The 26741-nt window shown below is 44.8% G+C and overlaps 1 protein-coding gene and 1 non-coding gene across 3 annotated transcripts in view; both read right to left on the bottom strand.

Moving 5' to 3' along the window:
* Positions 1–25641, bottom strand: part of Ide (insulin degrading enzyme) — a 100623-nt gene extending 74982 nt beyond the window's left edge. Inside the window, exon 1 of one of the 2 annotated variants that reach the window (XM_059258665.1) lies at positions 25172–25641. In XM_059258665.1, the coding sequence (XP_059114648.1) occupies positions 25172–25269 (98 nt within the window). In that variant the 5' untranslated portion in view covers positions 25270–25641. The remainder of the gene's footprint in view (positions 1–25171) is intronic. The other variant, XM_059258659.1, reaches the window with a different exon arrangement.
* LOC131902826 (U6 spliceosomal RNA) lies at positions 2054–2160 on the bottom strand. Its single transcript, XR_009377112.1, has one exon. It is a non-coding gene; the product is annotated as a U6 spliceosomal RNA (small nuclear RNA).
* Positions 25642–26741: the final 1100 nt, after the last annotated feature.

The raw sequence follows: 26741 nt of genomic DNA, 5'->3' as shown, positions 1-26741 counted from the left end.
GCTTGTCTGGCGGCACAATGAAGTAAGGAAAGGCAGTACCTACCCCAGTTTAGGAGAAGAGAGATGGGGACAATCAGTGTGGAAGGGAAGAAGGAAGCCAGGCCTCTTGACGGAAAAAAGCAGAAACCCCTGAAGCGTGGTGTCCTTCAAACTGCAATGCAACTAGACCCTCCATCTGAAAGTCACTGGCTGGCAATGAGCTAGGTGGCTAACCAGGAGCTCAGCATGTGTCAGGCTCTGCCTCTATCCCTAGTGCTGCAAACCAAAACCAACCACAAGCAAGACTATGGCTAGGTGGTGGTGGCAGTGCACACCTTTAATCCCAGCACTCGGGAGGCAGAGGCAGGCGGATCTCTGTGAGTTCGAGGCCAGCCTGGTCTACAGAGTGAGTTCCGGGAAAGGCACAAAGCTACACAGAGAAACCCTGTCTTGAAAAACCAAAAAAAAAAAAAAAAGTTATGAAGTGAAACATGTGAACATGTCTGGATTTCATGTTTTCCAAAGCAAATCTGCGTAATAGAAAGTCATTTCCAAATCCCTGTACCAAGTTTTTAAGAATTTAAATTTTTTTAAGAATTTTAATTTTATATAACATTTTTATTGATTTTTGTGTGTGGAAGTCAAAGGACAGTTTGAGGGAGTCGGCTCAGGTCCTTGGGATAGGTGGTAAGTCCCTTTACCTGCTGGGTCCATCTTGCTGGACCCCAGGAGTATGCGGTTTGGGGAGTGGATCGGTGTGTTCCACAGAAGGAAGGCTGTGATTTATAACACTAGAAACAGACAGATTTATGCTTTATGGGAAGTTTCTAATATCTCTTAAACTGAATGTGATTTTACTGCTTCTAAAATCTTACTATGTAAATAGCCTTTTATTCAGATGACCTTTTACAGTCTTTCTCATGTATCGTTAAGTTTAATAGACTGGGAAAGTTTACTTTGCTTCTGGCTTTCTTCCCACCCCACTGCACTCCACAAGATTTGAGTTAAAACCGGTTTAGAAATAATGAGCTGTAAACCTGAACAGGTAAGTGATCATGCTAATAGTTACGTTTATAAATCTAAAACTCCCTCTGTGGAATCCACCCATCCACTCCCAAAAACGTAAATGGAATTCGGATCTTACAACACTCCTGCACACAGAGTAAGGGCACAGAGGTGAGTACTCAGAGACACAGCACAAAACACCCCTGCTCCCCGCTGGAAGCAGAGCAGAGTGTTCCCGGTAGTGTGGGGAAATCTACGATGCCTCCCTCAACATACAAACTTATGTTAGGACCACAGTTATCAAGTAAGTACTACTTGATCTAAAAAACAGCAGCGTGTCTCAGGGCACCATCAGGGCCCTTCTGTCTTAGGGGCAGGTTCTCCGGTTCACAAAGAAGCGAGCTCAAGAAAGCAGGATAGATTAAGACCCTGTGGGGTGCGTCACATCACCACAGTTGGAAACTGTGCCCTTGTTCCAGGCAGAAGCCTAACTGTTCTCACTCTGTGCCCTGGTCCTCTGGAAAAAGAGTTCATGATCAACAACTGAACCCTTAAATGAATTAGGGTGGCTGCAATTTAAAGGGACCCTATGGCAACAGCCCTTTAAAGATCAGTTCTTTACCAGTTCAGGTGCCTGCTTATCAAGAGCTGTTAATTCCCAATGTGAGATGGTTAACAGGGAACACCTTGCAGGGACTTTATAAAGCTTAAGCGAATGACCCAAACTGCCTCTTTATGCCTCTTGCAGTTACAGCTCTTAGGATACAGGGGTTTTGTTGTTGTTGTTGTTGTTTGTTTGTTTGTTTGTTTTTGTTTTATTTTTTGGGTTTCTCTGTGTAGTTTTGGTGACTGTCCTGGATCTCGCTCTATAGACCAGGCTGGCCTTGAACTCACAGAGATCCTCCTGGCTCTGCCTCCCGAGTGCTGGGATTAAAGGCATGTGCCACCACTGCCCGGCTTAGTACAGGATTTTTTGTTTCTGTTGTTGCTTTTGTTTTCCAGAGCTGAGGACCGAACTCAGGGCCTTGCACTTGCTAGGCGAGCGCTCTACCACTAAGCTAAATCCCAAAAAAATATGGAACGCTTCACGAATTTGCATGTCATCCTTGTGCAGGGGCCATGCTAATCTTCTCTTTATCGTTCCAATTTTAGTATCTGTGCTGCCGAAGCGAGCACTTAGCACAGGGTTTTTAAGAGGTGTAGTTACAGGAGGGGGCAAGCGTCTTCATCACAAGTACCCTGTGCACAGTCTTCTTCACCAGTACCCTGTGCACAGTCTTCTTCACCAGTACCCTCTGCACAGTCTTCTTCACCAGTACCCTCTGCACAGTCTTCTTCACCAGTACCCTGTGCACAGTCTTCATCACCAGTACCCTCTGCACAGTCTTCATCACAAGTACCCTCTGCACAGTCTTCTTCACCAGTACCCTCTGCACGGTCTTCTACACCAGTACCCTGTGCACAGTCTTCTTCACCAGTACCCTGTGCACAGTCTTCAGATTATTACAAAATGTGAGACACCACTGTACAAACCTAGTCCTAACAATCACTCCCATTTTTGTTAATGTCGTTACTTTGTAAATTGCTCATTTAATCTTCTCATGTTCCTCACGCAGTGGTTCACAGCTGCTGGGACGGTCGCCTTCCTCAACCCCAAGAAGAAACAAAACCGGTGATTAAGTAACTTGCCCCACTGCAGTAGGTCAGGTAGCTGACTTGTGGCAAAGCAGGAACTACAGAGAAAGAGGAAGCGTGGGAAGGGGAGGGATGGCAGGTGGTTCCTAGAGCCATCATGCGAGGCTTGCCTTGTCCCAGCTACCACCTCACAGTCCTTCCTTGACCCCCACGTTCCTTTCTAATGATGCCAAATAATGAAACAACGTGAGTCAAAACAAGCGCTCCAAGGAAAGCTTTAGGATTCTTCTCCTTCTCTCTACGAAGCAAAGGCAGGCAGTGGAAGGATCCTAGAAGAACGCTCTGAGTCTGCCCACGGAGTCCCTGAGATGAAAACCTTCTCACAATACATTGCCCATGAAAAAGGAAAATACGGGCTGAGGATGTAGCTCAGTTGGTAGAATGCTTGCCTATCAGGCAGGAAGCCCTGGGTTCCGTCCCCAGCACCAATAAACAGGTGTGCTGCCGGCATTCAGGAGGATCAGAAGTTCAAAGTCATTGTCTGACACACGGTGGGTGCCAAGCAAACCTGGGGTACACGAGACTGTCTCATAAAAGATAAAAGCAAGGAACACACGAGTCAGAGAACACAAAGCTATTTTTTCCTGTTCCCACTCCAACGTAGTTTTCTTTTATTTCCACGGTGGATCTGTGAATTCAGCTTGGGTAACTGAAGGAGTGAGAATCATTTTCACATTCCAAAAGAATCCAACATGTGGTGTTGCATTCAGGCAGTGATTTCGAAAGCTGGGCTCTCTTTCTAATTCCACTGAGCATTAGTGCAACAGGAATTAGGGATGACTAGTCACTAAATTATTACACTGACCCATATAGGAAAAGAATTATTAATTTTAAATTCACTTTTGGGAGGTTTTTTTTTTTTTTTTAACCTGAAAATTTTCCTTTTTCTTTGTTTAAAACTACTTAAGCTGGGCGGCAGTAGCACACGCCTTTAATGCCAGGACTTGGGAGGCAGAGCCAGGTGGATCTCTGTGAGTTTGAGGCCAGCCTGGTCTACAGAGCAAGATCCAGGACAGGCACCAAAACTACATGGAGAAACCTTGTCTCGAAAAACAAAACAAAACAAATCAAAACAAAAACCTACTTAAAATCATTCTATTATAGTTATTTAATATGTAAATTGTATTGCTATACATAAAGTATGGTTTTTTTAAAGGAAATATACAACAGAGAAATTGCAAAGAACATCTTGTATGAAAACAATTATATAATTGGTTTGTGTGTGACATGTTTTCAAAAGTATGCATGAAACCACACAAACAGGAAAAAAAGAAGAATCACAATCACCTTGGTAAATAAGAATAAGTACTTAACTATATGAAACCAATAATCACCTTTTTTTTTTTTTTTTTTTGGCTTTTCAAGACAGTTTCTCTGTGTAGCCCTGGCTATTCTGGAACTTGTTCTGTAGACCAGGCTAGCCTCCAACTCACAGAGATCTGCCTGCCTCTGCTTCCCAAGTACTGGGATTAAAAGCATGCGCCACCACCATGGCCAGGCCCAATAATGACTTTTAAAGGGAAGTCAGCAGGGGCCGGAGAGCTGGCTCAGCAGGCAAGAGGACATACTGCTCTTACAGAGGACACGTGTTCGGGTCCCAGGATTGATGTCGGGTGGCTCCTAACCACCTGTAACTCCAGCTCCAAGGGATCGCACACCTTCTTCTGGCCTCCATACTGTACTCAGGTGTATAAATTACAAATCCACACTCAGATACACACATATACATAATACAAGTTTTTTTTTTAAATATTCCTTCATCTAAAAAAGAACATTTACCAAAAACAAGAGCAATGATCTCACGTAATGTTGAAATAATGCAGTACCCTCAGCCCCAGAACAAGGTGTCGTTTCTGTTCAACCCTATCCTGGTAGTGCTAAACAATCCAAGAAAGCAAGAAAAAGAAACAAAACACATAGTAGGAGAGAAAAATGACCAGCTAACAGGACTGTGCTCATGGAAAACCACCAGGAATCTAATGAAAACTCCACCCCTGCGGAGGACATAATGGGCCATGGCAAACTGGCACAGCTTCAACCAGGAAAAGACACAATAAATCACAAAGTCACACTTGTACATATGGCGAAGGGTTGTGGGAGAGACCAAAACTGGAACTGCAGAAGCCCGAGCACCCTGGGCTGAGCTGACCATCTCCAGGCATCCTCTCCAGGAGTGCTTGCTGATTCTGAGTGCAGATTATGCCTGCCCAAGAGTGCGCTGCTGCATACAGGGTGACATTAAGGCTCCGGTGACAGCAGGGGTTGATATGGCAGCTACAAGGAGCTCCAAACTTTTAGCTAGTTTTCCCCACAGACTCTCTAAAATTCCGCTGCATAGCTACCAGAATGGACAGAAGAAAATGACAGCAAATATCAAGTGTCAGAGAAGCCACACAGGCACCCGAACTCATACACTGATACGGGAACACAAATCCATACAGTCATCTTCAAAACCATTACAAGTGAGTTAATATATAACAATAAGAAAACAAAACACAACACTTAGGATGGGCCTCACTAATAGAAGGTCGAGTGAAAAAGGCTGGATGCTGCAGGGCAGTGGTGGCGGTGGCGGTGGCGGCGGCGGCGGCGGCGGCGGCGGCGGCGGCGGCGGCGGCGGCGGCGGCGCACGCCTTTAATCCTAGCACTCAGGAGGCAGAGCTAGTCGGATCTCTGTGAGTTCAAGGTCAGCCTGGGCCACAGAGTGAGTTCCAGGAAAGACGCAAAGCTACACAGAGAAACCCTGTCTCAAAACCTCCACCACCCCCCACCACCCCCACCACCACCCCACTCCCCATCCCCCCCACTCCCAACCCCACCCCCCCACTCCCCCCCACCCCCCACTCCCCCACCCCCGCAAAAAACAAAGAAAAGAAAAAGGCTGGATACAAGAATAAATGCTATATACTTGCATGTATATCAAGCATGAAAACAAATCAAGCTATATGTTCATCTGGAAGGCCATTACCTTGGGTAGGCACAGTAATTAAAGGATCACAAGGAAGTCCTCCTGGTCATGTGCTGGTTATACAGGTATGTTCAGTTTGTAAAACCACATCATGCTAAATATGTATTATATTACAATCAAAAGTCCTTTTGTAAAATAAAATTAATTACTAACATTATAAATAGCAATCATCAAAGTCATCCTGAAAATTTTAACAATATTCTAATTCAAGAAGGCTAAGAAATAATAGTCTAATTACTGTGACAATTATCATTCTAACCTTTTCTGCTTGTGTCCTGTGACAACTACTTCTGGTGATGCTATCTTGAACACAAGAAACAGGAAACCCAACTGAGCTTGGCGCCTGGAACCCCAGCACTTGGAAGGCTGATGATACAGGAGGACCATGAGTTTAAGGCCAGCCCAGGATACAAAACAAGATCTTGAGCGGGAGGTGGGGAAGGGGGGTACACGACACAGGACCAGGCATAGTGGTGCATTACTTTTAATCCCAGCACTCACTCAGGAGGCAGAGGCAGGTGGATCTCTTTGCGTTCGAGGCCAGCCTGGTCTACACAGAAAGTTCCAGGACAGCCAGGTACACACAGCGAGACTCTGTTTCAAACAATAAGTAACAACGACAATCTTAAAAAGACAAGGAGGCCTATATAAGGACAGCAGGGCCACCACAGGACAGCATGGGCACCACAGGACAACAGGGCCACCACAGGACAGCAGGGCCACCACAGGAAAGTAAAGAATACTAAATATTTTTACTCGTTGTTACTCCTGGTTCAAAAACTAGCTTTTAGTAATTACTTACTTTAAACTCTAAGTAAAGATTTAAAAATAAGGGTAAGATATAGCTCAGGCTGAGGAGGATTTGTCTAGTATGTGCAAAGCTCTAGTTTAATTACTAGTACCACAAAAAGCAAACAAACAAAGCAAAAGCAAAAGCCTTGATAGTCTCCAAAAACAACTGAGTGACAAGCACTAAGTGTAATAAAAATTAAAAGCCAAACTACTACTACTATTACTACTACTACTACTACTACTATTAATACTACTACTACTATTACTATTATTATTACTACTATTACTTAATGCTGTGGTCTTTCACTGAACCTGGTGGTCATCGATGCAGCTAGGATGGCTGGCCAGTGAGCCCCGGTGATCCGCCTGTCTCCACAGTCCTGTCAGTGCTGGGTTCCCAGTTACGTGGTCGCCAGGGATCGGCACTCAGGTCCTCAGGCCAACAGAGCAGGCACTTCACTCACTGAACCCTCTCTCCAGCCTCCCAAAGGATAAAATGTTGACTAAACTCCCACCTCAAATTTCTCAACCTGCAGAGGCCAGAGAGATGGTCCAACAGTTAAGAGCGCTTGCTGCTCTTCCAGGGGACTGGGGTTCAGTTGCCAGAACCCACATGGTAGCTTACAACTGTCTGTAATTCCAGTTCCAAGGTATCTGACACCCTCTCCTGGCCTCTGTAGGCGTCAGGCATGCATGCAGTGCACATACATACACTCCAGCAAAATATACATACACATAAAATAAATATTTTCCAACCTTTAATATCAGACCATCAGAATTTTAATGATACAGATTCAGCTGGGCAGTGGTGACACATACCATTAATCCCAGCACTAGGGAGGCAGAGGCAGGTAGATCTCTGAGTTCGAGGACAGCCTGCCCTACAGAGCAAGTTCCAAGACAGGTCTACACAGAGAAACCCTATCTCAAAAAACAAACAAACAAAAAAAAACAACAACAAAAAAAATTACACAGCTTCTTTATTTTTAAGAGAATATCATATAAAGTTATATTTCTTTAAATTCACACTTAACATGCACACATGGATTATCTTTCTTTACAGATGTTCCATGAACCCAAAACAACAAGGCAGCTTAAAGACTGATGTCTCAGTTTCTAAAGATTAATCCAAATCAGTTATTGGCCTATAACAAATTCTCTCAAAACAGACCACCACAGAGAGCAAATCATAAATCTTCACATTCTGTGCAGAGGATTTATCTCTTGAGGCTCATTTGAACACTACGTACACCCTGGTTGTCACCCAAGACAATCTGCCCACCTCAGATAATGCTGGTTAAGAAAAACCCACTGACCACTCTTAGCATAGTTTAGTAGTCATATTTCATCATTAACAAATGATCTCTTTGTTCCTAAGATCTGGGATACTACTAGACTCTTTTGTAATTGGACTTTCTCATCTCAAGAGTCAAATAAAATGTTCACTTGGGTTATTAAATTGACAGGCACATGCTGCATCAGATTTGGGCAGATTTCACAGGTTTCTCCAGTAAACACATTGAACTAAACTTCACTGGGGCGCTGCCAGCACATACAAGGCATCAACAATGGCAGCCTTATTATTCGAATCATGTTTGTTATTATGGTCCTGTAAGGGTGAGATGCAAACAGGCTGCCTCAGTAACCACTGAGGTGTTATTACTGGCACCTTACCACAGGCTCGTGCAAATTCCAATTGTATACTATCATCTCCAGAGGTCAAAACATCACCAGGCAGACTATCAAGAAGGCAGGTAACTCATTATTCCTGTATAATTGCTGTGAGGGAGGCAATATTTATAGTCGGTAGTTTTCAGCAGTTGACAATTTCACCCCCCCTCCCAGAGGACATCTGACAGTGTTTGGAGACATTTTCGACTGTCACAAATGAAGAGTACTGAGGCCAGGGGTGCTGCTGGCACATGACAGCTCAACAGCACAGGATTATCTCGCCCACAATGTCAGCAATGCTGAGGATGAAAGGCTCTCCTTTACAGTTCCGCTTACTGCCCCAAAGTAATGAATGAGAATCATTACAACCAATTCTATACACTTAAGACCAGGAGACAGTCTCATCAAAATGCATAGGCTATAATAAACTCCAATCTACCTACCAACCTACATCTAAACCAGAAAAGGCTTAAAAGAAAAGGAAGAAAACTGAGCGTGAAGGAAAGAAAAAAAGATGTATAGGAACTTGTCCTGGAATGAGCAATCTAGGGCACAAATGCAGGGTGACCCTTAAAAAGGCACAGTGACCCCTTAGAAGCATGTACTGGACTGGCCCTTCCTGATACTGTTAAGCAGGATCTTGCATAGCACATACGCCTTTTTAAGGACATACATTCATTGAACCAGTTAGATAGATCCTGGGAAATGAGACCTCAGGGAAGTTCCTTGGCTAAATCTATAGGCTTTAGACAGGAGGACTGGGAATCAACCCCAAATCTTTAGACATCAAGCACCATGTCTTAACCACGTCGCTAATCTAACTTACCTATAGACTATACAGTTCTGGAAGGATGGGTACCCATGGGTAATGGGACAGCAGGTCCTCTTTCTTTGTACTGCTCTTTACAGGACATAATCTTTGAAAAGCCAAGCTTATTGGACTGGAAGGCACTGTTCCCTGCTCACTGAATTTATATGCCCCAAACTGAACTTGTTTTTGCTAACTAGGACTGTCCATATCACGACAAGGCTAATTCACAGAGAAAAAAGCAAGATACTAATGTTTCAAGGATACCCACCCCCATCTTCAGTCTGCACCCTGAATCATGTAGACAGCATGCAAAGGTAGGACTTGTCCTAAGCTCTATTTTCAACTTCTCTTTTCCCTTTTTTTTGGTTTTTCAAGACAAGGTTTCTCTGTGTAGCCCAGGCTATCCTGGAACTCACTCTGTAGACCAGGCTGGCCTCGAACTCACAAAGATCTACCTGCCTCTGCCTACCGAGTGCTAGGATTAAAGGTGTGCACCATCACTGCCTGGCAAGGGTATTTAAAACAAGGAACTTGAGCCTTGTAATAGCTGCATCCCTCAGTGGAACAAGAGCAGCACCCTTTCCTTCGCAGCCCAACAGGCGAGACAAAGCTTGAGTCAGGTACAGAGTTGTACCCAAGGAGAACCTTCAAGAACAACTGCAAATGTCGGCCAGAGCTCAAAGGTTAGGAATAAATAGGGCAATCAACCATTCATCTGTGCTGTGGAGTGCCAAGAGCTGGAGGAGCAACTTCACAAGCAGGATGTGCCAGCAGTGATGAGACCGGCGTTGGTCACAGAGGTGGGGTACAGTAAATGAGGGAGATGCAGGACAGTGAGAACCAGGGTCCTCACCAGGAAAAAGTTACAAAGAATAAAAGCCAAAATTAATCTTGTAATTCACGGGAGCTGTCTGCGTGGTCTTGTGGTTTTCAATATACAGGTAGATACAGAACTAAATACAGATGTAAACATGTCTGTATGTATATGTGTTTCTATTTACACACTTGAATACATATGCATGTACATGAATAAACATATACAGCTACATTTATTCATCCACATACGGGATACCTATTTATTTGTATACATAAACTTCCTACCTTTATCCTGTCCACTGAGAGGACCCAGGACCCTGGTTCTTCCCTCCCTAAGGAGCAAAGAGTGCATATAGCACCACAAACTTGCTTTCTAACTTTGGCTTCTCTACTAAAAACAGTCATGGCTCCTTGGAGAGATGGTTGATTCCATGACTAGAATAGGAAAGTATCAAATAAACCTAAAACATCTTGGGGACCAAAAAATAATAAAGTGCTAACAGAATGATTAGATATTCAATGGATAGAAGCTAGCATTCAGACTCTCAATGTCCATATTTAAAACAGTAAGTATTACATTAAATAATAACAATAATGATTAAAGCTAGCCAAGCATGGTGACACATGCTATAATCGCAGCACTCAGGAGACAGGGACAAGAGGGTCAGGAGCTCAAGGTCACCCTCTAACACATAGCAAGTCTGGCACTAGCTAGGGCTACATAAGCCCCTGTTTCAGAAAATGCCTAGACAGAAACTCCATGTGGATCTGGAGAAACGTCTCATTTGATAAAGTGTTTGCTATGCAAGCTTGAGGGGCTGAGTTCAGATCCCAAGCATCCACAGGAAAAACGGGGCGTGGTGGCATGCGCCTGTAATCCTAGTACTGCAGAGGCAGCGGGGGTCCCTGGAGCTTGCTGCCCAGCTAGTCTGGGAAGCGTGTGCTCCTCCGATTCAGTGAGACATCCCATCTCAAAAAGTAAGGTGAAGAGCGATGGAGGAAGACTCCACACTATACATGCACACAAAGGCACACACGTGAATATGTACGCGCACACACACACACACACACACACACACACACACACACACACACAAGAAAACCACTGTGTAAAACAGCGCATCATGCCGGGCGGTGGTGGCGCACGCCTTTAATCCCAGCACTCGGGAGGCAGAGGCAGGCGGATTTCTGTGAGTTCGAGGCCAGCCTGGGCTACCAAGTGAGTCCCAGGAAAGGCGCAAAGCTACACAGAGAAACCCTGTCTCGAAAAACCAAAAAAAAAACAAAAAAAAAAAAAAAACAGCGCATCATAAATGTATACTGAAGATAAATAAAAGGAACAAAGTAGAGCAGGGTGGCACACTGCTACAGCAGTAGCTCTCAGGAGGCTGAGACAGGAGGATGATAAATCAAGACCAGGGGCTGAGGAGACGGTTCAGTAGGTAAAGTGCCTGCAGTGTGAGCACAAAGACTTGAGTCTGAACCTCAATACCCACATAAAGGCCAGGCATGGTGGCACTCATGTATAACCCTATGCTGGGGTGAAGGGATGAGGGGCAAGGACAGATGGATTCCCAGAGCTCACTGGCCAGCCAGTCTAGCCGAATCAGTAAGCTCCACATCAAGAGAGACCCTGTCTCAAAAAAAAAAAAAAAAAAAAAAAAAAGGGGGTGGAAAACAATTCAGGACAATATTCAACATCAATCTTTGGCCTCCACACAGGCACTCAGCAGATGGACACACACACAGCCAGCATGGACCACATATTGAGACTGCCTCAAAAACAAGCAAACAAATAAATAAATAAAAATTAATAGTTTAATTTTTTAATGTATTTAAATAGTTTTAAAGTATTTCCCCCAAAAGATAACAAAGGGAAAAAATAAGTTTATAACAAACTGTTAAATTGATAAAAGTAAGCCAGGCAGTAGTGGCACACACCTTTAATCCCAGCACTAGGGAGAGAGAGGCAAGCAGATCTGAGTTTGAGGCCAGCCTGGTCTACAGAGCGAGTTCCAGGGCAGCCAGGGTTACACAGAGAAATCCTGTCTCGAAAAACAAAATGAAACAAAACAAAAACTAATAAAAGTATCAGTAAAGAGACCAACAAGCTCCAGATACCATTTGCTAGCACACAGTGAGAACACTGATACCAGCCCTGTGGTAGTCTCTCGGGAGCTGGAAAACCTATGCTTAAACACAAGGAGGAGGAGGTAAACTCCAACTAGGGACATTCTACAGAGCGCAAGCTCCAGAGTCGAGGTCGTTAGAGGTAAGCAAGGACTGTGGAACGATTCCTGTCAAAGACTAAGAAGATCCACAACAAAAGACAACGCTAACTCCGAGCTGAACGTCTTCTAAGATCTGTAACTGACACAGCTGGAGGCCTGCTAAGTCTGAAAGGCCTGGGGTTGAGTGCAGTAGTGTATCAATGTTGATTTCCTCCCTCCTTCCCTCTTTGGCTCTTTTGTTCCTCTATTTTCCAGTAGAGAAACAATGATTATACATATTTATAGGATAGGTACAATGTGGTATTTTCATATATGCATACACTGTGGAATGACTAACTTAAATGAATTAATGTATCTACTAGCTCATATATCTATTATTTTTGAGGTAAAAGCATTTAAATTTTACTTTCTGAGCAATTTTGAAACATACAATATGTTGTTGTTGTTATTATTAACTATAGTCACCATTCTGAAAAACAGAACTCAGCTGGTGACATAGCCCAGTGACACAGCACTTGACCCTGGCTTCATTCGTAAGCAACGCCACGGTGAAAACTAGTCTTTAAAACTTGGCCTTTCCTACGGTCCGCCTCTTATTTCTCCTTTTTCCTGCTCAACAACAGGAATATCGGTCCAGCTTTTCCCCAAAGCCTGTGTGCCCTGAAGCATCATGTTCTAGGGACTGACTGCTCACTGAGCCCAAACTTTACAGGCCCACACAAATTACTCAACCTTGTAAATGTCACCTGGTGCCTCTCTTCCTCCATGGAGCATGCTTATTCAGAAGAGCACCAACTCTTCCACCAGTCCCAAAGAGCAACCACCTGCCTCTGCACAGGAGCGCTGTGAAGAAGACAACGGCCAGCTCAAGAGCCCTCAGACCCAAACTGTGTGCTCAGTGACTTCCGAGACTAAATACACGGCATCCCACAGACTCCGGAGCTTTCCAACATCCTCAGCCTTCGCCACAAACAAGTCAGGATGAGGCGCTAGAGCCAGATAAAACCAAGAGGTAGCAGAAAGGCGGCTGGCCCAGGACAGACAACTGTGTGGCTGAGGGCCAGCACCAACAGGGTAACTACGCCTCAACTCTTCCTGTGACCAAGAACCTGGTGAACACTCCTGGAAATGTTCTAATACAAGCCACGTGTGGTGGCTTACACTTATGATCCCAGTACTGGAAAGGCTGAGGCAGGAAGGCCTCAGGTTCGAAAGTCAGCCTGGGTTACACAGTAAGTACAAGGCCAGGCATAGCTACATAGGAAGACTCTGACTTATTAAAACTAACTAACTAAATAAATAAATAAATAAAATAAAACTCTTCTAATTCAGAGCACCCAGAACTCGAGACAGACACATTACAAATACTTAGTGGAGTCCTACACGTGCTAACAAGCACTGTGCTAGGTACTGGGGAGAGACTGAGGTGACCCTTGCTCCTTCTGAGCTCCTGCCCCAAACAGAACTCATGTCCCCAAACCAGGTATCCTACAAAGCTGAGCTGAAGTGCTCACTGCAGGACCCTGGACTGGTAGCATTCCTTAAAAACTCCCAGCTGCTGGAATACGCAACAGCACGAGGAAAATGGCAGAACTTAGAAATAGAAATACCTCTGTCTATCCCTCCCTCCCTCCCCCCTCTCGCTAGCTTGTTTTGAGCCATGGTCTCACGTAGGCCAGGCTGGTCTGCCTTCGAACTCCTGCTCCTTCTTCCTCCACCTCCTAATTGCCGGGATTACAGGCCTGAGTCACCACACCCAGCAACCTCTTCTCATTATTATTAACATATAACGCTATCGTTTTCTACTTCTAACCTCATCTCCACGGCTCCTTTTCCCATTCTTTTTCCTGGGCTTTTATCCCCCACTAGCATCTTCCTTTAAGCCACTTACGGACACCTTTATTCTCCTTGTTTTTGCTTAGGCCTGCTCTTTCCCAGATATGATTTTTCCAAACTTAGTACCTCGACTTTTGTTTTTCAGAATAATTGTGTCGGACCCCACAACACTTGGCTTCCATCCCTTACTGTTTGCCAATGGCCAACAAAATGGTCTTTTTTTTTCTCAATATTCTATTTCTCCTCAAAACCTTTTTGACTGAGCACATCTAACCATTGAACTTCTGATATCATCTTCTGTTCTTTGAATTCCCACCTCTCCAAATTTGTTTCCTCTGTATTTCTAAATGCCAGTGTTCCACAAGGTCATCTACCATCTATATCTCTACATAAGCATATTCTGTATAACCATGCATGTTCATACTCTCGACTCGACATCCATTCTAAGAAATCAGCTTAGAAATTCTAACTGAAGTCCAGTCATACAAATGGTTCTAGCATCCACTGGAGATGCCAAGCTACCTTCAGGGAAGTGATGTAATAACAGCTAATCCCTAAGATTCCTGAATGAGCCCAGATGAACTCATATCCGGCTGAACCACTTACTGTGTACCATTGAACAACTGAGCGTCAATCTCCTTATATAGAAAAGGAAGATTAACAACACTACTCTGTTGCAGGATTCCTGTGTCCACTAAACAACACACTGTGGTGATATTTTATTTGTGATGAAAAATGTGGTGATATTTTATTTGTATGTTATTAAATAAAGTTTGCCTGGAGATCAGAGGACATAGTCATCCATAAACAAGTCAGGTGGTGGTAGCACACGCCCTTAATCCGATCACATGGCAGGCAGTCTCTGTGTGGTCAAGGACACAGCCAAAGGTGGTGACACATGCCTTTAAACCCAGTACCAACCATAGAGACCTGGAGGTCTGTATAGACAGGCAGTGACGAGGAAGTGATGTGGCTGGGCTAAGAGCCAATGAGAAGGCAGAACAGCAAGGCAATAAAGGCACAGGTTAGACAATAGCAAGCGTTTGGTTCTCTTGGGAAGCTACGGTGGCGTGATGAGTAAGGTTAGCTATCACTATTTCCTGATTTCTGAGGCTTTCACCCCTATATTTGGCTCTGTGTTTCTTATATAATAAGACTGTTAAGAAATTCATCTACAACATATGGAAATGCATAATGTGTAAAACACACTCAATAAATATTAACCACTAAATCTTCATGGTTAATATTACCAAGAACAGCTGGGCGGTGGTACACACACTTAATCCCAGCACTTGGGGAGGCAGAGGCAGGTGGATCTCTTGAGTTCGAGGATAGCCTGGTCTACAGAGTGAGTTCCAGGACAGCCGGGGCTACACAGAGAAGCCCTGTCTGGGGATGAGAGGGGCGAACAGGGCCAAAAACATTACCAAGAACAGCAAGAGCCTTACACTTGGATCTCTTTCGCTTACATCTGAGGTCAGTCTTATAGGGTCTTCTACATCCATTTCTGATCCTTAAGCAGAGCGAATTTAAGAAACCTCAGCAGTAGCTCAGAACTCACCAACCTAACTTTGACCCCTTCCCCTACTACAGATGAATGAACTAGACCTTCATTTTATTTCCCTTGCTACGTGATTAAAGGCTGCTCAGTCCTGTCCACTATCCTGAGAAGCCCCGTGTCATCTAACTTCCTGAAGGCAAAAGCCAGCTCTGATGTGCCTCCAAGACTGTGCCACTGTGTCCCACGCCGTACCTGACCAACCTGTTCTCTTGGCATGCCTTGGGAAAACCAGCCACCTGCCAGACAGGACCAACGTCTCACCTGAATGGCCTTCTTCCCACAGTCTGCAGCTCAGTCTCTGGTGTCTTCTCTACTCTAGCCTAGTCTAGGCTCATCTTAAAGTCATTAACTCCAAGATCTTGGGCTCCACCCCTACACGCCTAATCGGTCATTATAGGCTGCTGGATCTTCTTTCACACGTCATGAATGAGTCTCCTTATCCTTGTCATTTATACTTCCGAGTGTATGTGTATGTGTATGTGTATCAAGTATCTACGTAGCCCACCCCAGTCTAGAATTCCTGGACTCAAGTTATCCTCATACCTCATCCATCAAAGTAGCTGGGACTACAGGTGTGGGCCACTGCACCTAGCTCCATTCATATTCATCCATCCCTGACCCCATCCTGCCCAGTACCAGGAATCAAACACACAGCCTCATTCATGATAGGCAAGCCCTCCACCAACTAAGGTACATCCCTAGCCCCTATTTGTATTATTTTGATGTCTATTTGAATTTCAAATTGTGTTTCTAAAAACAAAGAGATTGATCATCTAAAAACCTAACTTCCACACTGTCATCACTGTCACATCATCACTGAAAGTCATGTATATTTACTTCCTATGGGATAAAAATCTTCTGTCTCTCAATGATATTATGGGTTTTCCTACTTCTTTTAGCCTTTGCTAATCCATGTCTTCTATGTGTAAGTCTACCAGCTGTACCCCATTCATCCAAAGTTTATAGTTGGTTTGACTCTTATGTTCTCAGTGAAACCCTTCCTGATCTCTATCAGCAGAAGGTAAACAGTGCGAATGAGCTGAGCAAAAATGAGTCAAGGATGTGACTACAATGGAAAGAGAGATTGTTCTGGAAAAAGATCAGAGAGGTGGAGGACAGGCCAGATTGCAATGTCCAGATTCTTGGACGCTGTAAATACGACAGATGATGTCTTTAAATCTTAGTAAAAGGCAGATCAACTGAAAGATTTCTGTGACAAAGAAACAAAATGACTTATATTTTAACAGATGATGCTGTGGCGGGTGGCGAGACTGTGTAGAGAGCTTAGTTCACACATAATGAGTCTGGCTAAGAGGCTATTCTGTTCATCTGAGTGACACAGAATACTGGAGATGAGGGTAGCAGAGAGAAGTGATCAGAATTGGGATGTCCATACTGAGTGGATAAAGGGTTTAAGAAAGAAGTCAAGGATGAGTAAGTTATTAGCTTAAACAGATCAGTGGTAGAGTACATTCACTGCTAGCATGTTCAGGGTCCTAGATTCAATTTCCAGCACTGCCAGAAAACAAACAACAAAAACAAAAAACTTATTCTAACAAAAAATACAAAGTCAGGGCTGGAGCAACAGCTCGGTGGGTAAGGTGCTGAACATGCAAACGAGGAACCGAGTTCAAATCCTGAGAAAAGACAGAGTCAGGGAATCCCAGGGAGCTCATGAGCTAGCCTGGAATACACAGTCCTTTCTATAGTTTTGGGAGTTGTTTGTTCTACACTTCCTGTTTACTCAGGTAATATTATATCCCTCTCGAGTCTTTGATGAGGTTGAAGACTAGATACAATTTTATAGTTTTCCTTGTTACCAAATTCAGAAAAGAAATTTACATAAGAGATGTACAAAGTTTATAAGACTGAGAAACATAAAAGCTTAAGTTGTTTATCTAAGATGTTTTAAAAATCTAAAAATATATTGTTGGGGCTGGAGAGATGGCTCAGAAGTTAAGAGCACTGGCTGCTCTTCCAGAGTTCATGAGTTCAATTCTCAGCACCCATATGGTGGCTCACAATCATCTATAATGAGATATGGTGCCCTCTTCTGGCCTGCAGTGCAAGCATACATATAAACAGAACTCTTATTATACAAATAAATAAATAAATTTTAAAAACATATATATATATATATTGTTTAGGATGGTAATACATGTTATGATAGAAAGTGGTTTAGGTATAAAACTTTACACTCACTAAGACAGGATAAATAATATAGTACTTTCTCTGAATTTGCCAAATACAAATAGACTAGACATTGTAAATGTAATTCCTACTTGATAACTGTTCTTATTGTATATAGTTTTACTATGTTACAGTTAAAACCTTTCCTTTTTATTAAGTCAAAAAGGATAAAATGTTGTGGAATAATCTTTTTGTATACTATGAAGAAGTATCACTCTGACTGGTTTAATAAAATGCTGAATGGCCAATAGCTAGGCAGGATTTCTAGGCACAGAGGATGCTGGGAAGAAGTAGAAAAGCAGGATGAACAGTAAATAGATGAGGTAAACGAGCCTGGGGCAGCACACAGATTAATAGAAAAGGGTTAATTAAGTTAGAAACAATCCTAAGCTGTCAGCCAAGCTTTCATAATTAATAAGAAATCTGTGTGGTTATTTGGGAGCTAGCAGGCAGGACAGAAAAATCCGCCTGCAAGATTGAGCTACATAGTAAGCTCTAGGCCAGACTAAGGTATAGAATTAAAAAATGTCTCAAAAAAAAAAAAAACATATCTTTGTGTGTTAACAACAAAAAAAGATTAATGCAGATACACTTTTAACAGACAAAGAAGAGAAGCAGTTCCTTGGAAGAGTAAAGCTTTTATTTAATTTAATTAATTTATTTATGTAGAGACAGGGTAACACTTATATCTCAGGCTACCCTCAAACTCTCCACCCTCTTACCTCTGCCTCTCAAGCACTGAGATTACAGACATGCCACCATAACGTGGCAGCTCACAACCACCTGTAACTCCAGCTCCAAGGGGATCCAGCATCCTTTTGTGGCCTCCAAAGGCACTGCACTCACATGCACATACATACATACATACATATATATATATATATATACACACACAATTAAAAATAAAAATATGAAGCATGGTGGCAGCACTTGGGAACCAGGGGCAGGAGGATCTCTATGAATTCAAAGCCAACCTGGTCTACATAGTAAGTTCCAGGACAGGCAGATCTACACAGAGAGAATAATTATAAAATAATTTTTAATAAAGAATTTTGTTAATAAAATAATTTTTTTAATAAAGAATTTTGTGGCGTCAGTTAGATAACTCAGAGCCTTAGGACCTGAGTTCAATTTCTGGAAACCCCATATAAAGGTGGAAAGACAGAATCAACTCCACATATTTGTCCTCTGACTTCCACACATACACACAGCCACATATACATAAAAATTTAAAGAAAATTTTGTGAGTTCTACTTTGAAAGAAAGGAAACAGATAGGATCTTTTTTAAATGATTTATTTCTATTTTATGTGCATTGGTGTTTGTCATACATGTATGTCTGTGAGGGTATTAGACAACCCCAAACTAGAGTTACAGACAGTTGTGAGCTGCCATGTGGGTGCTGAGAATTGAACCCGGGTGCTCTGGAAGAGCAGTCAGTGCTCTTAACTGCTGAGCCGTCTTTCCAACCCCCAGAGATGTGATTTTAAGAAAAAAAAAAAAAACCAACAACTTAAATACTTTTAAAAATAAATTGGAAGAAGTAACAAAGCATAAAAGTGGAGATGTTTAATAAAATAACAGAAGCAAAGGAATATAATTATCCATTATTTATAACTGAAAGCTCCTTGGGGACGGGACTTATGACCGATTATCTCTGCAACCCTCACAATGCTGAGCAACTGTGGGCAATCAAAACAATATGGGTACTCAATTAATGAGCACAAATAATGGCCCAACAAGCAGAAAACAGTAATGGCAGACTGAAGGCCTCTTCAAGGTTTCAGAGCCCAGCACACCTAGGAGACCTACTACTATGGAAAGAAAGCGTCCTAGCCTTGGCAGCCTGGCTGGAAAACAGGCCGACTCTCTGGGTGTGCGTCTAGACTTAAAATACAAGCAGTGAAACAGAAAGAGAAGCAAATGAGACTCTTACCAACTCCTGCCCACACTCCGGTGAGACTGCCATGACCCTCACGATTGTGCTGGCGGATGCTGAAGATACTCAAGGTACCCCCTGTCTTCTTAAACCATTAAAAAGCATTTGTTTGGTTTAAAGTGGTTTAAAAGGGGTTGGGGATTTAGCTCAGTGGTAGAACGCTTGCCTAGCAAGCACAAGGCCCTGGGTTCGGTCCTCAGCTCCGAATTTAAAAAAAAAAAAAAAAGTGGTTTAAAAGCCTGAATTGTTTCCCAAGCACCTGACCACTGGCTGGGCTATACCCCATCCCCAAGCCCTAAAAGGTCTGAAGAGCTTACTAGTCAATCAATCCAGAGTGGTACACTATTGTTTCCTAAGCATGTGGAATACAGAAACACAGATGAGAGCCAACAGCCAGGCCAACTGATGTCTGTCCCCAGTGGTTGCCGAGGATAGAATATTCTAGGTCCCCAATAGTTAAGATAATTCCATAGCCCCAATATCCACTACAGCTGTTCAGAGAACTGCTTTTTATTCACTCGTTTTTTATTTGTTTAAAAATCTGAAGAAGTTTACAGTATTTATTTTGTGTGCAGATATATACACACATGTGTGTACCATGCACTTGTGTGGCAGTCAGGGGACAACTCATAGGAGTTAGCTCTCTCTCCTTCTACCATGTGGGTTCTGGAGATCAAACTCAGGTTGCCATGCTTCTTTTTAAGTGGATTATCTTACACATGTCTTTGCCGGGATGTTAGACGGTTAGACCAGGAAACATGCTCAAACACTGGCACAGGCATTATAACCTGACAGGTCGTATCAGGCTCTCACCTGTTCTTCCCGGTGACTAACTCTGGTGAAGCATTCTTCTGGCTCTGGACAGAAAAACTAATTTCCTTAAGATCTGAATGTGGCTGGGTGGTGGTGGCATATGCCTTTAATCCCAGCACTTGGGAGGCAGAGGCAGGTGGATCTCTGCGAGTTCAAGGACACACAGAGAAACCCTGTCTTGGGGAAAACAAACAAACAAACAAAAAGATCTGAATGTGGAGCTAAAAAGATGGCTCAGTGGTTAAGAGCACTGGCTGCTCTTCCAGAGGACCCAATTCCCAGCACCCACATGGCAGCTCACAATCATCTGTAACTCCAGTTCCAGGGGATCTAACACCCTCTTCTGACCCCAGTACCAGGCATACATGTTCTATACATACATATTATGTAGGCAAAATACTCATACACACAGTAACATTTTTAAATAAAATAAAATAAAGATTGGAATATATGGTAGCTCAGACATTAATACTTCCCTTCCTAAAACTATGCTCTGATCCCTTTGATTAGATATGACTCTTTCATAGCTTCAGTCACTCATTTTTATGTATAGGTTTTCTGGATAGTTGACTTCATTAAGTTTTGAGCCTTCTGAATTTCATTCTCTGAGATCCTTATCTTGAAGCTCTGATTCATCAATACCCAGGACTTCATCAATGAAAGACAGTAGCAGAAGGAGAGAGTCTAACTACAAGTAAAATACACAAAGGCTGGAGGAAGAGGCAGCAAACACACTGCCTAGGCTACAAGAGGCCCTGTCTCAAAAATAAACAAATCGAGGGCTGGAGAGATGGCTCAGAGGTTAAGAACACCAACTGTTCTTCCAGAGGTCCTGAGTTCAATTCCCAGCACCCATATGGTGGCTCACAACCATCTGTAATGAGATCTGTCATCCGCTTCTGCATACATAATAAATAAATAAATAAATAAACAAACAAATAAATAAATAAATCGAGGGCTCACAACCATCTGTAATGAGATCTGTCATCCGCTTCTGCATACACAATCAATCAATCAATCAATCAATCAATAAATAAATAAATCGAGGGCTGGCAAGATGGCTAATTAGTTAAGAGCACTTGCTGCTCTTCCAAAGGACCTGAGTTCAGTGTCTGGCAGCTCACAAACCACCTGCCTATAACTCTAGCTCTAGGGGATCTGACCCTCTCTTCTGGCTTCCACAAGCACTGTAGTTATGTGCACAAACCCACACATTCACTTATGTGCGCACACACACACACTCACACACGGAATGAAAAGATGACTTGGTCTGCAGCTAAAGAGTACTTGCTGCTCTTGCAGAGGACCTGAGTCTGGTCGTTCTCAGCACCACCTGGCAGCTTATAATCATCCATAACTCCAGTTCCAAGGGATCTGGTTCCCTCTTCTGGCCTCTGTGGGCATATACACAGTGCAGTTGACAGACAGGCAAAACATTCATACACATAAAATGTTTAGAAATAATTAAGACTGGCATAATGGTGCACACTATATTTAATTTTCACTTGATTTATTCATTTTATTGTCTGTGTGCTTTGCCTGCATGTATGTGTACATTATGTGTGCTTGGTGCTCTAGAAGGCCCAGAGAGAACATCAGAATCCCTGGAAAAAGAGTTATGGATGATTGTGAACCATTATGTGGTAGTTTGAATGTAATTGGCCCCCATAAGCTCATTGGGAGTAGCACTATTAGGAGGTGTGGCCTTGTTGGAGTAGGTGTGGCCTTGTTGGAGGAAGTATGTCACTGTGGGGGTGGGCTTTGAAGTCTCATATATGCCCAAGCCATGCCCAGTACCTCAGTCCACTTCCTGTTGCCTTCTGATCAAGACAGCCAGTACCATGTCTGCCTGTGAACTGCCACACTGCCATGCTCCTCACCATGATAGTGGACTAAACCTCTGAACTGTAAGCCACCACCTCAACTAAATGTTTTCTAATTCGAGACATCCACAAGTCTGCTTAAGGAGTATTAGGATAAATTGAGGAATACACTCATGAATACAGAACCAAGTAGACAGCTGAAGTCGTCCTCTGATCTGACCCTGAGCAAATCCAACCCGCAGTTTGATCACAGCAAGACGCAGGCAGAAGGGGCTGTGACCTCGCTCCCTTTCCTTTTAAGAGGTCACGTACACTGCCTCCTTCAGGTCGTATAGCCCACGGTCCTGGGCGGCGCACATACCACTAGCTTTCCTTTGCTATGGTCATGGTGTCTCTTCACAGCAATAGAAACCCTAAGACACACAATGTGGGTGCTGAGAACCAACCCTGGGCCCTCTGCAGGAGCAACAAGTGCTCTTCATCTCTGAGCCATCTCTCCAGCCTCAGGGAAGATCTCGGTGCTTTTCAAGGCCAGCCTGGTCTACATAATGAGGTACTGTCTTGAAACAACAACAAAATAATAATTAACTAGTTAATTGCAGGAGGAGTAGATAGAATATACAAACCATCTAGCTCTATAAAACTTAAAGTAAGCCGGGCAGTGGTGGCACATGCCTTTAATCCCAGCACTCTGGAGGCAGAGGTAGGCGGATCTCTAAGTTTGAGGCCAGCCTGGTCTATAGAGTGAGTTCCAGGACAGCCAGGGCTACACAGAGAAACCCTGTCTTGAAAAACTATAAATAAATAAATCTTAAAATAGATGCTACCTTTAAAACTATAAATTTTAGCTCAACATGGGTGAGCATGCCTGTAACCCCAGAAGTAAAAAGATCACCACAAATTTTGAGGCAAACTCGGTTTATGTAAAAGTTCCAAGCTCCACACCAGTCAGGGCTATGTAGTAAGACCTTGTCTGACAAACACAAATAAGGCCAGGAAGGAATTCATTTGGTAAAAACCAACCAGCCCCAGTTCCTTCATTCCCTAGCACTGCATAAACCAGGTATGGTGGTACACGCCAGTAATTCCAGAACCTGGAGACGAAGGTAGGAAGATCACCCTTGGCTAGGTAGGGAGTTTGAGGATCCCTTGGAATACATGAGGTCCTGTCTTTATTTTAAAAAAAAAAAATCTGAAAGTTGTCCATAATCCCAGCACTGAAGAGGTTGATACAGGAGGACTCCAAAATACCAAATCTGAATAACAATTTGTCCTAAAAAAATGTTTTTAATTCTAGAAACCAAGTACATGTCCATAACTGCAGAACTAGGGAAGCCTAGGAGGTACCATAACTATGCTTACCACACCCGCTTCTCTCTCTCAGGGATTTTTTTTTCCACACTGTAATGGATTTTATAGTGTAGTGGGAAATAAAGGGAGGGAAAACAAGTCCCATAAATTCCTCACTGCCACTAGTCCCTAATAACCCTGCTACCTTCATAGTCCATGCAGTAAAGACTGGGCCTGGCAGGCACGTTTCTCTGCCTCCAGCATCTACTCCCTTACATACTACAAGATCTTTACACCCATCCAATCTCCTCAATTCCCAGTTCCATTAGATCACCCCCCCCCCCCGTCAACTCTTTGGGGGACAAGAGAGGAGTACTGGGGGGTTGAATCTAGGGCCACACACAGTAAGACAAGCAAGAGCCCTGTCATTGAGCTATATCCCCAGCCAGCCCTGTTGTATTTTTCAGGGTTGCTCAGGCTGACCTAGAACTCCCTCTGCAGGCCTTGAATTGCAATCCTCTTGCCTTAGCCTCACAAGTAACTGGGATTACATGCCTGTGCAACACCATGTAATTCGAAACTCTTAATGAGACCCTAATATTCACTATTATTCAAAGATTCCGGGGGCGGGGGGATCCCAACTACAATTCAAGGCCCAGGGTAGCACTATACAGCATTTGTGCCTTCTTAATTCCCCCCAGGAAATTCCCCAAAGCTTCAACTAATCTGTTCGCTATCCTCCCAACAAACGACCAGTACACCTGGCCTGGATTACATCCACACATGACCTCTGCCACTGCTGCAGATCAGTCCAGATCACTGTGCTCCTGGCTGTCCATTGTCGAGCTCATCGCTTGTCAAATGGTTCCAGCCAAATTAAAGTTGCTTGGAAGGCAGATCACATATGAACACAAAGCCCATCACAGTGCGCTGCATTCAGCAGGTCCTAAATATTAGTAAAATCGGGAGAGCTTCAAATAATGATCTAAGTAGAGCAAGATAATACTGCCTATCTCTCTTGACTCACAGTAAAAGCACCTCACGCCTTTATTACGAGACAGAAAATTTGTAGTATACACAGACCGGCGTAAAGTGGAGGGAGCAAGCCACTAGCTGAAAAACAACAGCAACAACAACCGTGCATCCTAAGCCTGGTTTTGCCATAATCTCTGCAACTGTAAGAGAAATCACTAAACCTGTGTTGTTTTAGGTGTGAAACAAGGCAGATGCTGTGTGGGATCCCAAATCCCCGTCTGCTCACTCCCGACCAGGCAGGCAAACTTTTACAGTACCCAGTGCTCACTGCCCTAGTGCAGGAAACTCGGTCCCCGCGGGGACAGCGCTGCAGGGTGAGAAGCGATCTCCCACGACTCCCCGGATCCCCCTCACCTCACGGCACCCGGGCCCGCCTCAGGTGGCCGGCCGCTCACAGAGGACAGCCGGAGTGCGCGGCTCCCGGAGCGGCCGGGGTTGCCTCGGACGGCCCCGAGCCCCCCTACACTTGTGGCGTCCGCCCAGCAATCCCAGGGCACCGTTCCCGTCCGCCCTCCCCGCCAGGCCCGACCCTTCCCGGTCCCCGGGGCGGCCTCGGCGCGGACGTCCACGCACCCGGCGGGCCGGACTGGCAGCGTGAGGGGCGGCGGCGGCGGCGGCGGCGGCGGCGCTAAGTGCTGAATCACCACTTTGCAGCAGCACACAGCACAGCCACGGTGACCCGCGGGCCGCGTGGGCCCGGGCGCTCGGGACGCTTACCCACACTGTCGCTTCGCGAGCGGCCGGCGGGCGCCGAGGATGGAGCGCAAGGTGCTGGGCAGCGCGGGATGCAGCAGCCACGCGAGCCCGTTCCGCATACCCCGGCGCAGCCGCTGCGATCTCTGAGAACGCTTCCTTTTGGCGCTGGGAGCCGGCCTTGCGCATTGCGCATGCCCAGTCCGCCGCGCCGCGCCGCGCCGCCTCGAGGGAGCCGGGACCGGCCTCCGCTCCGGGTTTTACGCGGAGCCGGGCGGGAGGGGACGGCCGCTGCCTGGGCCCCGACTAGCTGGCAGGTGGGATGCGGTTCTGGCCCCCGAGCGTCGGAGGCCCAGCAGGGTCCCGGCCGGGCTCCACCCCGGCGCGCCGCTGAGGCCGGGGGTTGCCTGGCTAGGGCGTGGTGAGGGTGCACGCGGCGGTACGTCTGTCCCCAGGCGGGGTCGCGGCCCAGCAGGTGTTGGAAATAAGTCCTCCCGGGCAGCTGCCCCACCGAAACGTATCCGCTGCGGAAGCTGGGCCCGCGGGCTCCCTCTAGAGCGCGGAAGGAACGTGGACTGCGGAAGCACGCGTGGGGGACCTGTCGGCTTAGGGAGGGAGGACAATTCAGACCTCTGGGGAGCCACGAGCCAGGGCAGGCCTCAGCAAAACAAGGCGTCTGTAGACTTTCAAATCCAGAACAAGAAACTAGGCAGGCCTCTAGTTTACTGTGTGACTGAGGATGACCTTCAGCCGCCGTCCTCCCAAGAACTGAGATTACCAATGTGCTCCACGCACCAGCCCAGAGCCGGGAACCACTGCTACCTAATACTACTACTTACACTGCAAGTGCACTTAGGTTATTACTTTTTTTTTTTTTTCTCCTGAGACCAGCTCTCACTATGCAGCCCTGGCTGGTCTGGAACTCACTATGTATGTAAACCAGTCTGGCCTCAAAAGGTCATTACTTTTTAAAGACATGGCTTTTCTCCCTGGTGACTTTTTGGTGCTTTGCATCCAAAGATAGCCTAATAGTGGTTATGAATAGGAATTGCTGTTACATTTAACACAGATCACGATGTGGGGGTGGGGGTGGGGTGGTATCTCCCCAGCCTAACTACTTTTAGGTGTCTTCTGATGTAGCAGATCAAACACTGTAGCCAAATACAGGGTTCTGACTCCTATTCTTTTTTTTTTTTTTTTTTTTTGGTTTTTCAAGACAGGGTTTCTCTGTGTAGCTTTGCGCCTTTTCCTGGAACTCACTTGGTAGCCCAGGCTGGCCTCGAACTCACAGAGATCCGCCTGGCTCTGCCTCCCAAGTGCTGGGATTAAAGGCGTGCGCCACCACCGCCCGGCTCTGACTCCTATTCTTGCTACAAATGAAAATACAGAAATGGGTGCTCTCTGAGATTTCCTGTGCTTTGGAAGACCGTGTGTGGAGGGTTGGAGGTACAGATGGGCAAAAAGATTTTACCAAGACCAGAGTGAGCAACCAGAACATTTATTGAAATACCTTACAGAGGCTGGGAACATAGCTTAGTCATAGTGCTTCGCTAGCATGTGCAAAGCCCCGGGTTGGATCCCTAATACTGCAATA

Source organism: Peromyscus eremicus, chromosome 1, assembly GCF_949786415.1.
Source record: "Peromyscus eremicus chromosome 1, PerEre_H2_v1, whole genome shotgun sequence".
NCBI lineage: Eukaryota > Metazoa > Chordata > Mammalia > Rodentia > Cricetidae > Peromyscus > Peromyscus eremicus.
The sequence above is the reverse complement of the archived record's forward strand: the minus strand, read 5'-3'. Positions and strand labels throughout refer to the sequence as shown.